Source organism: Carettochelys insculpta, chromosome 2 (genome assembly GCF_033958435.1).
Source record: "Carettochelys insculpta isolate YL-2023 chromosome 2, ASM3395843v1, whole genome shotgun sequence".
In the NCBI taxonomy this organism is placed as follows: domain Eukaryota; kingdom Metazoa; phylum Chordata; order Testudines; family Carettochelyidae; genus Carettochelys; species Carettochelys insculpta.
The window spans coordinates 48,670,281-48,684,684 of record NC_134138.1 but is presented as its reverse complement, the minus strand read 5'-3'; the positions used below and the strand labels follow the sequence as shown (position 1 = coordinate 48,684,684).

At 38.4% G+C, this 14,404-nt stretch overlaps 1 protein-coding gene across 1 annotated transcript in view; it reads left to right on the top strand.

The window, feature by feature from the left end:
- CIBAR1 (CBY1 interacting BAR domain containing 1) overlaps positions 1 to 14,404 on the top strand; it is a 41,156-nt gene that overhangs the window by 13,544 nt on the left and 13,208 nt on the right. Inside the window, 3 exon segments of the mRNA XM_074986947.1 lie at positions 1,377 to 1,445; positions 3,763 to 3,864; positions 13,831 to 13,935. Of these exon segments, the coding sequence (XP_074843048.1) occupies positions 1,377 to 1,445; positions 3,763 to 3,864; positions 13,831 to 13,935 (276 nt within the window).

Below are 14,404 nucleotides of genomic sequence, written 5' to 3'. Positions count from 1 at the left end.
TATCTCTGAATGTCTTCATATACATGCATAATGTTTCTGACATTTTGAGTATATAGTTTTCTATTTCCACAGCTTTCAAGAATCTGTAGCCTTGCATCTCTTTGTGGATTTTAAATTGTTTGTTCATTAATAAACTATCTAACATTTAAAAACTAATTAAAACCATGTTTATTTTTGTTGTTATTCTTATTATTTTAATCTCTTAAGAGATGTAGAATTTGAGATTAACATTGTCTATTTCCAGTAGTCCATTCTTAGAATTTCCAGCCTAATTAATTTTTGTACAGGACAATTGAAATAAAAGAAGTTACCCGAGGGATTAATCAAGACAAATATTTCATGATTAGTTTTATTTCTTCTTCCTTTGCCTAGTCCAGTGTGCCTATGTGCACCCTCTGGGGTACACAAGAGAAGTCCAGGGGGGTGGGGTTACACACGTGGGAGCCATGTGCAGCTCTTTCAGTAATAAAGTGCTCAGTGCCGCAAGAGCACTGTGTGCCACTCTGTGCATGCGTCCCTCACTAGTGCTTGGAGGGAGACGCGTGGCAGCAGTGATGGTGGCAGAAGTGGTTCTGGTGAGCCACTGGCATTGGATTACAGTGGTGGGGGAGGCACTTGGCTCTGGAGAAGGGGAGGGGATTGGGTTAAAGTGGGGAGCTGGCAATGACTGGCTCTGGAATATTATGCTTTTTATCAGAAGTAAGTGATAAAATTCCTATTTGTACAATTTTAGTTTAGTATTTATAATTACAACCGAACGGGTTTAAAGTGGACTATTTCTTTATGAACACAAAGAATAAAACTGCAGATTTGGAAGAAGGTAGTACATAGGAAACCGTATCAGAAACATTGGTTTAATTGTGGTCCTCTGCAGTTTGAAACCTAGACTTGAACATTTAATTTCCTCCAAACAAGCTCAAATTTCACATTAAAAGAAAAAAAGTGTCATTGATCACTGTTCATTGATGTTTGCATAAAAATATAGACGTGTGTATGACTAAAAAATTGGACTTATTTTATATTCATCTAATATTTTTATTTATCCTCTTTGCACAAACATAAGTACAATGGCAAATTTATTGCTTATAGACAATTTCTTCCAACTAACCAATTACAATTAAGTTGTTCAAATAAGTATGTTGCAGTGGTAGAAAAAAATTTGCATGTCTGAAAATTGTGGGTACTGATAAACTATTTTTTTAATTAAAAAAAAAAGGTTGAGAAACACTGGCCTGCTTGATCTCTGCTTCCATTGTGTCTTCCATGATTCCATCAAAATCCTAGTAGGATAGAATCAGTATTACTTTTATAGCGATCAGTTTCCTAGCAATACATTTAATGTGCAGAGGCCTAGCATAACTTGACTTTTTTTCCAGGTTGAACGGCTTGAAGCGAAAGTTGTTGACCCTCTGAAAAGCTATGGGACCATAGTAAAACTTAAAAGGGTAGGTAAAATATAGTGTACTTTTCCTCTCAAACTTTGGTATATTCTCATAGCCATTTTGGTGAAGCTTGTTAACTATATAAACTTATTTAAATTTTTCTTATTAAAAATAGTTACTTAAGCAAAATGTGTATATATATGTAATTCAGAACAATACAGTGGAATTGCAGCTGGGGATATGTGTGAAGCAGGTACAATTCAGGAAACAGATTAGAAGACAGGATCAGATCTCTAGAGAATGGTGCCCAGCTGGGGAGAGGGAGGACAGAGTGGCTCATCAAGTACAAAAAGCATCACAGATCCATTTTATCACATCTCAAAATGGCATTCCCTATAATTCCAGGCATATTTTTATTTATTTATTTTAAAGGGATACATAAAACTTCTTTGCAAATGCTTTAGGACAACAACTACATTTCTGTATATATGAAATAGACTTTACTGTGTTAATTGAATTAACCCCTCAGATTTCAACTAATTTAATTTGAAATAAAAGAAAGTCTCTGTGTCATCTGAAAACTTCATCACCTGTGATTTTATATTTACTTTCAGAGCATTAGGCCTATTAGAAGCTCATTTGAAATACCCCCATTTAGTAATGATTCCCCTCTGACAGTTACATTTTGAGATATGTCAGGTAATCAGTTCTTAATCCATTTAACATGTGCTCTCCTGATATTGTATAGTGTCAGTTTTTAATCCAAATGTTGTCCAATGCTAAGTTAAACATTTTACGTGAGTCTAATTGTTAACATCTACATATTACCATTATCAACCACATTTATAAGAATTAAAGAGTTAAAAGAATTAAAGGTTTGTTTTGACAAGACTTGTTCTCCTTAAAACTATGTTGACTTGTATTAATTCTATTCCTATTCTTTAATTCTTTATTAATTTAATCTAGCATCCACTTCTGTTCTCCCCATCATGCTTCCCTGCCCTGCGAGATAGATGTCAGGGTAATTAGCCTATAATTTCCTGTAGCATTCTGTTTGCTTTTTTTGAATATAGGCATGACATTCTTTTTCCAGTATTCTGGAATTTTCCCAGAATTCCTAGGTTTACTAAAAATTAACATCAGTGGGCTACCGATCACCGCAGCTAACTCTTGTGGGACTCTTGGGTGCAAGTTATTCGGGCCAGCTGATTGAAAAAATGTTTATCCTGAGTAGATATTCTTATGTCCTACTCCATTGCTAATGGACCATAAAGTACTTCATTCTCATACAGTTTAAGTACATCATCCTGCTTCTTGCCAAATACACAGCAGAAATTTTTTGAGCACATAAGCCTTTTCTGCATCAATAGTAACATTTTTACCATTTTCATCCAGTGATGTGCCTATAGGAATGAAAGAAAGCCTAGCAACATTATCAAAATAAAAAGCAGTCAAGTAGCACTTTAAAGACTAGCAAAATAGTTTATTAGGTGAGCTTTCGTGGGACAGACCCACTTCTTCAGACCATAGCCAGACCAGAACAGACTCTATTTAAATCGTGATGGGAACTTTCTGAGTCACTATAGGGGCTCGTCTGCATACTTGGCTCAGTCTAATTCTTGACCTTCCCCCCCACCCCTCCACTCTGATTTGCTCACCTTGATTATCTTTTTCTGACTTGTCCTCCTTGCTTACTGTTTTTGGTTCTCTGTGCCTTAAATATTGAGTCTGTTCTGGTCTGGCTATGGTCTGAAGAAGTGGATCTGTCCCACGAAAGCTCACCTAATAAACTATTTTGCTAGTCTTTAAAGTGCTACTTGACTGCTTTTTGTTTTGATAGTGTATAGACTAGCACGGCTTCCTCTCTGTTACTAGCAACATTAATGTACTTTTTGGTCCTGCCAGTAGTGGGTTTTCCTTTATCAGTCTTCCGCACTTCATACTTTTAATGTATATTGATTGCTCTTTCTCCTTTTTCTGTTTGTTATATATTGCTTTTTTATTTCTAAATGTTCACTGTACTTTGCCACTGAACCAGCAATGGCTTTTATCCAAAGTTGACCTCTTTCTTGATTGTAGAATTGTAGCTTATTAGGCATCAAATAAAGTCTTCCTAGTGATTGTTGTTCAAAATTTTCCATCCAAGAATATAAAAAATGGCACATACTGGCCCCACCGGCTGTCCTATAAAGTTCTAAGCACCATCAGTGCCAATTGATTTTTTCAGGAAGTGTTGGTCCTTTCATAGGATTAGTTCATAGTCTCATTTGGTTTAGAGCAAAACATTTTGTCTGTTTTCTGGACAACTGATAAACGCAGAAAGATGTGTTTCATATACCCCTTAGTTCGATTTCAACATATAAAAATGTTATATTTGCAGGATGACCTCAAAGCAACTTTAACAGCAAAGAATCGAGAAGCTAAGCAGTTATCTCAACTGGAAAGGACACGTCAGAGGAATCCATCAGATCGACACATTATTGTATCCTTTCTTGTTCTAATGAATATGAAGCAGTTGACTCTCCAGTAATTAAAAATATTTCATTTAGAAAGAGATGTGAAAGCAGTTGTCTTTGAAGTGATTATTTCATACATTAATCATGAGTCACAAATTCTTTATGCTATATTTTATACTTTGTGTCAGCTAATTATCTATCTTACACATTAGCTAGAATATCATTTTATTTTTCAAAAAGTACCTGAGTATCTGACATGCTTTCAGTCACCATATTTACATTTCCACATTTTTCTATCATTGACAGTAAGTTTTACTGTCTGTTGTATATGGTGTCAGAAGGTTATGGAAAAATTATATCCTATTGTGAATCTTTAGAAAGTAAGCATTGAATAAACATTGGTTTTCTTTCTCTGTATGTTTTGTTTAATTTTAGCTTTATTTCCGTTACTTTGTCTTCGTACCTCTCTGACAATTTTCTTGATCTTTCCTGCAGCTATAGGGGCATGAACTTCCTCCTCAGTTGCTCTTGTTGCTCACTGAGTCTGATTGGGGTAGGGATATATGTAGTCAACTAGCTCAAACGCATTTTAGGCACTATGGTGTAACCCATCATCTAGAAAATCTTCATGGCTATCACTTGCTAAGTACATATCTGGTGGTCACCAGGTAGAGATAAAGAGTCTGAAAATAGTGCCATTTTTCTTATATCACTTTGGCTGTGTCTACACTAGCCCAAAACTTCGAAATGGCCATGCAAATGGCCATTTTGAAGTTTACCAATGAAGCGCTGAAATACATAGTCAGTGCCTCATTAGAATGCTGGCAGCCGTGGCACTTTGAAATTGACGTGGCTCGCCGCCGCGCGGCTCATCCAGACAGAGCTCCTTTTCAAAAGGACCCCGGCAACTTCGAAATCCCCTTATTCCTAACAGCAGATAGGAAGTTTTGGGCTAGTGTAGATGTGGCCATAATGTTTAAACATGATCAACATCCAAACTGAAAAAAAACATAAAATCATAGAACACTAGGACTGGAAGGGACCTCGAGAGGCCATCGAGTCCAGCCCCCTGCCCCAATGGCAGGACCAGGTACTATCTAAACCATCCCTGATAGACATCTATCTAAGCTGTTCTTAAATATCTCCAGCGATGGAGATTCCACAACCTCCCTTGGCAATTTATTCCACTGTTTGACCACCCTGACAGTTAGGAACTTTTTCCTAATGTCCAACCTAAACCTCCCTTGCTGCAGTTTAAGCCCGTTGCTTCTTGTTCTATCCTCAGAGGCCAAGAAGAACAAGTTTTCTCCTTCCTCCTTATGACTCCCTTTTAGATACCTGAAAACCGCTATCATGTCTCCCCTCAGTCTTCTCTTTTCCAAACTAAACAAGCCCAGTTCTTTCAACCTTTTTTCATAGGTCACATTCTCTAGACCTTTAATCATTCTTGTCGCTCTTTTCTGGACCCTCTTTAGTTTCTCCACATACTGCAGTGCCCAGAACTGGACACAATACTCCAGCTGAGGCCTAAGCAGCGTAGAGTAGAGCGGAAGAATGACTTCTCGTGTCTTGTTCACAACACACCTGTTAATGCATCACAGAATCATGTTTGCTTCTTTTGCAACAGCATCACACTGTTGACTCATATTTAGCTTGTGGTCCACTATAATCCCTAGATCCCTTTCTGCTGTAGTCATTCCTAGACAGTCTCTCCCCATTCTGTATGTGTGAAACTGATTGTTCCTTCCCAAGTGGAGCACTTCGCATTTGTTCTTATTAAACTGCATCCTGTTTACCTCAGACCATTTCTCCAATTTATCCAGATCATTTTGAATTATGACCCTATCCTCCAAAGCAGTTGCAACCTCTCCCAACTTGGTATCATCTGCAAACTTAATAAGCATACTTTCTATGCCAATATCTAAATCATTGATGAAGACATTGAACAGAACCGGTCCTAAGACAGACCCCTGCGGAACCCCACTTGTTATAGTTTTCCAGAAGGATTGAGAACCATTAAGAACTACTCTCTGGGTATGGTTATCCAGCCAGTTATGCACCCACCTTATGGTAGCCTCATCTAAATTGTATTTGCCTAGTTTTTTTATAAGAATATCATGAGAGACCGTATCAAATGCTTTACTAAAGTCTAGGTATACCACATCTACCGCTTCTCCCCTATCCACAAGGCTCGTTATCCTATCAAAGAAGACTATCAGATTAGTTTGACAAGATTTATTCTTTACAAACCCATGCTGGCTGTTTCCTATTGCCTTACCACCTTCCAAGTGCTTGCAGATGATTTCTTTAATTACCTGCTCCATTATCTTTCCTGGCACTGAAGTTAAGCTGACATATAAGGGGCACAACTCACAGAAAGTCTAATTTTGACCAAAATTGGCAGAAAGCTTCTAAATACAATTGATAACGCAGCTATGTACTCACAAATAGTACTGTTTTGGAAAGTTTGGGAAATATTTAGTTTCAGGTGATATATTTTATGCATTTCCCATACATTTTTGCCTTTTTAGAGCAAGAGTCTGTTTGCATACAACATTGTTAGCTTGTTTATGCCATGTAATGCTTCAAAATATTTGTTATTATTTGCAGAATGGACTGATTTGAGAAGGGTTTTTTGTCTTTATGAAATTGTGAAGATAAGACCCCCGCATCTTGTAATTAAAAAATGTTATCAATGTTTAGAATGCCATGGCAGAGTTAATGAGCAGCATCCAGTCACTCTACCAGTAAATGGACAGTAAAATTATTCATGGAAAACACTGTTCAAGTACACTTCTGTTCTGGAACACTATTTAATAGATTTTGTCTAGCTACTGATGGGTTACACAGGAACAAAGGAAGATGGTTAGAGGTTCATAGAGCCTGACATACTCTGGGATGATTACGTTTGACTGCCAAGTGGTCATCTGAACTATGTTAGATGGGGTTATATAAATGTAGTAGAAAACAGACTTCTGGAGGAAGAAAAGGTAGATATCATGCCTTAGTTGATGGTCATGGAGCAATATACTGGACTGCCTGATCCTTCAGTGGTATATAATGTGGTGTGGCCATTGAAGCATCAGCATCTTTGTGTAGAAGATAAGGCTTTGAACAAGTGCTGCTTGTCTCATTAATAGCTATGACAAAACAAATGTGTGGAATTCAGCTGTCATTCACAGAATGTATGGCTGCTAATGAAAATGTTCAAGATACTACCAAAGTTGAGATTGAAAGAGTGGAACATTATTTTAGCACTGAACCTGAAACAAGCCCAGATAAACAGACTGCCCCTTGTGTACATTGCAGTGTCTACTTTCTTTCCACCTGAAGCTGCTGAAAGTTTGTGCATAGTAAGAAAACGGCACATAAAATGTGATTTGTAACTCACTGAGTGCAAAGGGGTGAGGTAAATCTCTTTGCTTCTAGAAAAAAAATATATTTGCAGATCATTTGGTAATTTCAACAAACCAGTTGAGTAGCAGAAGCAGACAACACAAGCAAGTACTATTGATCATCAGATATTCAGCAAGCCAAGGGTACTTGCCAAGTCCAGAAATGTTGATATCTAGGGTTTGTTGAACTATGAGCTGGCACCTCTCCCAATTTCCTTCTTCAATTTAGATTACTCTCTAAGAAAGACCCAAAAGAGCAACACACCGTCTTGACTGGAGAAAAATCTGTCAGTGGTTGAGTTACTATCAGCTGTTGAGCTAACTAGCTATTTATTGACCTCATGATGCTTGTGCAGATGGTGTGCAATGATACTGCCAAGTGCAAAATTGGAGAGCTGTCTTATCAGCTGCTGAACAGTATCCTTTGATTAAAAGGTCAAGACTATGCTCTTGTTGGTTACAAATATCCAAACAAAGAATCAGTCATCTGGTGAGGGAGACCTCTGTGAGAAAAGTACAAATGCGAGAAGTTTGGAACCCTGCTGAGTTAATATCATTATTAAAGATACTTTAAGATGGTGTCAGATTCAAAGAATAATTCAGAAATATCAGGCTTGATTCTCCTTGACTGAATAATGGAGTATGAGTAGGGGTTATTATCTGGTTTGTGAAGTATACCTTGCTGGTGGGTTTCATGGCACCTTACAAGGAGTAAAAACAGAGTCTGGCAGCCATTCTGTAATACCAGAAATCAAGGCAGATGATCAGGACACAGAGTCACACATTTTGCTGCAAGTTGCTCATGCAAATCACTCAGTATATAGGGTGCTAATGTGGAGTTTAGACCCAGGTGTTGCATCTTTGTGCCCAAGATAATGTTCTACTCTTGGGGAAGATGAATTCTATTACAAAAGTGGTGTTAGCAAAAAGAGATTCATTCTCATGCATAAAGCGGCTATGAAGCAGGGAATAGATATTTCTTACAGTACCAAACATTCATATTGTCAGTAGATGTAATCAGTGTTCCCTGTAAGCTGAGCACTTGGGTAGCCACCCAGGAAAGATTCAGGTGCCACCCAGCAGATTAGCAGGGCACCCACAGCCACTCACACTGTGCATCATGTGTTTTTATTAGTGGTGCTCATTCATGCATTCCCTGGTCCACTCACCAAACTTCTTTCTGCCTTTGGATGGAAAAAATTAGATCAACCTTGAATGTAATTCTACTTCAGCTTTCATGTACAAAACGATGCCTGAAGACAGAAGTTGAGCACCCACAGAAGTTTTAAACATCTTGGGCTCCGTGTAGCTTAGATAGGCAATCTTCTTCTTTGTGCCTCATTGGCATCTGTATTGCACTGTGATAAGAAGCAAACACCTCTGGATAATGTTTTGTTCTTCTTAGCAAATAAGTGATAAATTGCCCCCAACAATGGACATCTTCAGGTATTCTTTGAATCACAGTAGTCCAGTACAGGTTGACCCTCCCTGCTCCCGCACCCTAAGGACCTGACGACTGGTGCTGAACCCAGGAATTTGCGATATGAGAAGACGCTAATGACAGCCACTCTGCTGCTGCGGTTGTGGGGCTCCACTCTGGCAGCAGCAAAGTGGCCAGCACTGTTGGAGCAGGGATGAGGGAGCACTCAGAAGAAGGGGCGGAGTGGCCACCTCTTTCCTCAAGGATCAGCCCCATCCCGACTCCTCCTCCTCCCTTCTTGAGCTTCAGCTCCAACTCCGTAAATCAGCTATTTGTGGCATTCTGGAAGCTCTGGGAGGGCTGGGGCAGAGCTGCTGATTATGGGGCCACAGCTTTTCCATGTGAGTGCTCCAGCCTGGATCACCCATAAATGCCAGACCACAGATGTTGCCTGATGAAAAAAGTCTGGATTATTGAGGTTCAGACTGTATTTTCAAGTGTTCCCTCTCAGAAATGTTTGGCAAGCAGTCCTGTGGCACTTCAGAGACTGACAAATTTATTAGGCCATTAAATTTCTTGGTTAAACCCCACTTCATCAGGTGGGGTGGAAATAACAGAATTTAGGGTATATGCAGCAGCAGAAGAAGAAAAAGGGAGGTGGGGAAAGAAGTTACCTCTCATTAGTTGGACCAGTTAATGAAGCAAGTTAACCTGGATGTATCTCAGTCATTGCATGTGGTATAAAAGTGTGAATATCAAAGGCAGGGAAATTGCCTCTGTAGTGTATGTATTCCTGTTAAGATTTTATTCAAGCCTCAGTTAATGATGTCAAATTTGAGAATGAATTCCAATTCACGTGTTTCCCTATGTAATCAGGTAACAAAATTATTTTGTATTAGTGGCTACTTTTAAATCCATTTTTGGAAGTCCAGAGAAGTTAAGATGTTCCCCTACAAGTCTATGTGTGTTCCCATTCCTGATGTCTGATTTGTGTCCATTTATACTTTAGCACAGAGACTGTACACTTTGTCAAATGTACACGGCAGAAGGGCCGTGCTGGCACTTGACAGCATATATCATGCACGTATGTGACCCCCCTGATATTGGGGCTTATGTGGTTAGGTTCTGTGATGGGGGTGATGATCTACAGCCCCCAGCTTAAACCCCTCCAGTGCATCATTGACAATTAAAAACCTATCCCTCACTCTCACAGGACTTGAGATAGAAGCCAGTCGTTCCATGAAGACAGCCCCCCAAATGAAGCAAATACTCACTAAAGGCCAAACACCACATCACAGAAACCCTAACCTAGGAACCTATTCCTGCAACAAATCCGTTGCCAACTCTGTCCAAATATCTGTACAAGTGACACCATACCAGGACCTAACCACATAAGCCAAAACATCAGGAAGATATTTGAACTGGAATTTGTTTACAAACTTTACACCATTAACCTAGGATTGAAAAAAGATGTTAACTGTCTATTGCATTACAAGGGCAATTTCTGAGCCATGATGGAGATACAGCCAACTTAAACACAGGTAACTTACTTTTCCTTCCTTTTTTTGCTGCTTTGTATCAGTGTTTTCAACCATGGTGTGCCATGAGAACTGTCCAAGTGTGCCATGAACGTTTGTCAGTTTCCCCTCAGCGTGGTTATTTGCAGAGCCACCAAAGTGGGGGAATTGATCACTTCAAGCCAGCTGGGTCTCAAGCAGCAAGGCTGCCTGAGTCCCAGCTGGTGCAGGGTTCGGCAGCCCCCTTCTGCTTCTTCCTCCCCCTGCAATGGTTCTTTGCTATATGGTTCAAGTAGGTAGAACCTCAGAACCATATAGCAGGATACTCAATACTCATGCCTAGTAGATTAGTGTGTTTATTTTCACTGTCAGAGGTTACATGTATTCCCATTGTATTTGATGATGGTAAAATAAGGTATTACACATATACCATTTGTGCTTTAGATTTATGCCTGCAGCTGAGCATATAACATCAAAAATGTTCTATAATTAAGGGATAGGTTCGTCTTATGTGCATAACTTCATAAAAACTAGAAGTCAAACTTTTCTCAAATCAATCCCTTCTAAAAATAATGACAATTTTATTTTGAGTTTTGGCCCCTTCTCTGATGTGATTATTTGGATTTGATGTCTGATAACAATTAAACATGACACAATGAACTATAATTGCACCACTTCTAGCAGCTGTGTACCCTGGTGATGACCACCAGATATATCCCTAACATATGCTAGCAATGAAGTTTTTGTAGCAGATAGATTACCCTAACACGGTGGTGTCCAATACATTTGTCACTTGCCACATGTGGCGAATGAGACACTACGGTGTGGCAAATCTGGCTCCGGAGATGCATGCAGCTCTTGGAGCCTGTAAATGCAGATCCTCAGAGCCACACATATGGAGTGCCCTCTGCCTGCTCTGTGCATGGACTCTACCTCTTGGTGGGACAAGCGTGTGGCAGTAGCTCCTGTGGCTCCGGCCCTGGTGTGGCCCCAGTGTGGCTTGGCTTGTGCAGCTCCAGCCCCTGGTGCAGTACAGCTCTGCCCACAGCTTAACTCACACAGCTCCAGCTCCTGCTCAGCTTCAGCAGCAGCGGTGGCTCTGGTGAGTCACCAGCATGCAGTTTGTGCAGGTGGAAGGGGGTGCCTGACTCTGGAGGAGGTGAAGGGCATTCACTTAGACCGGAAGGGGGTTGGTGGAGGCGTTCACTTAAAGCAGAGGAGAGCTGGGGATGTCTGGCCCAGGAGGAGGGCATTCACTTGGTGGGAGCTGGGGAGCTTGTCTCTGGGGGATGGGGAGGGCATTTATTTTTAGCAGTGGGGGAGGTGCGGTGACTCTGTAAGGATGAAAACCACAAATGTGGTGATCCTTGAATTCCTATTGGACACCACTGCCCTAACTCGTTAATAAGATCCTGTTTTAATTCTAACTGGTGGACTACTGTGGAGTCATTAGTGAAATATTCTGATAGAACTGCTCATCCATCCAAAAGGCTGCTGACTACCTGCAGCATAATATTCCATTGTTTTCTGAGTGTGCCACTGCTTGCAACTGTCTCTGCTGTAGCACATTTCCAACGAACTCCAAGAAGAAACATTCTCTGTTTCTGTATATTTTTGCTGTATCAAATATGTGACACACAAAGAAAGATAGGCATTGTAGACAAAGTATTTATATGAAAACATATTGGTGTTTTACCAAAGGTCACATGTAACAGTTGTACAATAAATCTTTTACTTTCAGTTTCATCAACAAATATTTTCCTTCATTAATCATTTCAGTCACAGGTGCTGGTTGTGTTTCTGAAGAGGAAATATCAGAATAAAATCTTACTAATTAGCATATTCTAGTATTTTATTGTATCACAACCCTTTTTGTTTTGCCCTAAAAAACTAGTCTATAACATATATGAACATATCTTTTTAAAGTAAATCGCGAATAGCATTCTGTTGTCATAATATAATTTAGCATTGCAATATCAGTTGAGGTTGCAGATTGGGTGGGAGTGGGGAAAAGGTGGTCAATCAAAGAGGAACAAAATACAACCAAAAAAAAAAAGTGATGCAGCAATATATGTCTTCTGTAAAATGACACATAGGCTGACCATCTTGCTCTCCCATCCTTAAAATTGGTCCTGCTTGTCCAACAAGTTGCTGTGTCTTTCCTAGAAAAGCCATTTTCAAATTTGCATTCAGAATATATAGATTTTCAGGAGTATGCAATAAAAGGTTTTCCTATGAATTTCTTACCTTTTCTGACATTTATCTCTACTAAGTTTCTTTGCAAGATAACAACAGAATTTAAAGTTAACAGTTAAGTTAAAATAACAAATATATGCTTTTTTTGACGTAATATAAAGTTAGCTAAGAATAGTATAACTGAAACTATAAATTAGTTCTCTGGGTTTTTATTTTTTAGTTTGTGTTGGTTTTACACTTGACAGTGCTTTTTACTTTCACTGTTTTCCACTTCTTTTTCTGGTGAGGGGGAGAGAAAATTACTTTTTTAAAATTGCTACGTGTGACTGAAAAGCTGGTACCATTTGGCAGGGGCACTCAGGAATAGTTGCACTACCTGAAACTTCTTTACATTCATTTTTTTTTATAAATTGCCAAAGTTTCAAGTTGTATTTTATTTAATGTAAAATATATATATATTAAGGTCTGAGTCTTGGAGATGAATCTACAAGCTCTTGTATGTAGGCCCTTACTTTTGTGCAATTTCCATGGGATTCAATAGGATTTTATCAGGGCATAAAGATGTATATCTGCAGATTATTTTTCAGGATTATGCCTTAAACTCTGAATTTCAGTAGTGCTGTATGTATATCTACAAAAGTTCTCTAGATGTCACTGGCAACAAATACATTATTTCCTGCAATTTGTGCTTAAATTATACAAAGATAAACTCTTCTAGAAATGCTTTTTAACCTTTTTAATTTGTGTTATACATTATTAATCTACATTCATTTAAGCTGAAGTCAGATAAAATAAGTATTTTTCTTCAAGTGCAGTTTGAACTCCAGATGTCTCTCAAACTGCTTTGTACAGTGACACAATACTATATTCATATTAAAAATTAAGCCGTGTATATACTGTATAGTCATGCAATCCTCACTCCATGAGAAAGAATGCCATAGGGTACCATAGTTTAATGTAGTGGTTTTCTTTAATTTTAAGTCTTCTTTCAGGGAATAAGTAGCCAAAATGAAGGCTATGATACTTTGTCTAATTCACACAAAATTATTAAAGTGTAATGTAGTACTTGATATCAGAGAGACCACTGCCCATAAGACTGTCTACTAAAATCAAAACCACATATTTTTCTACTTTTACCAAGAAAAATCACCACCATAAGGCTTGCTATATAAAATCACTGACTTAGTTTAAGTAGGCTTTAGAAACTCACTTGCTTAGTGTACATTTGTACTTCAGGATTTATAGTTCAGGTTTTCTAAATTTGCCTTTTTTTCCTTGTACAAATCTTTGATAATTCTTCTAAGGGTCTCTGCATCCATGTAATTGATATTAATGACCAAGTCACAAAAAATCTAAAGTAACTAGCATGTGCAGGACAGCTTAATGGTTTCCAAAATAAAGTATAGTATATATCCTTTTAAATGTCAATTTAAAGAATAATCTTTATTTGGTTATATTTATAAGGCTGAAAGTGATCTACAGAGAGCTTCAATGGATGCAACTCGAACAAGTCGGCAGTTGGAAGAAACCATCGACAATTTTGAGAAACAGAAAATAAAGGACATTAAGGTGTGCAAGTAAATATATATATATAGTTCAGATTTAAATTTAAGGGATTGCCCTTGATATGTGAAAATGGTTTTAGTTGCTATTTATTTGCCAAGGTTAGGCAACACCTCCAGTACATGTGAACTGTGCAAATATAAATTGATACAAATATGATGATATTTGCAAGCATTTCAGTAATAGAATAATATTACACAAAAAATTATGCGGTTTGCCTTTGTTTAATTAGTACACAGCGTTAACTGTTGCCTTAAAATGTCATTTAGTGTCTCATTTAAACAGCTGCCATATTCCCTCCAGTAGACAGTTGCACTTGTGGGTGGAATGAAGTGGATGTACTAAACAACAGTATCAGCAGAATATAATTACCAAGCTTGGAATTTGGCTAGGTTATAGGGGTTAAAATACCTACTATTTCCAGGAAATATTTCCAGATTCTTAATGACTACAAGTGGGCAAGGCCTTCATTTCC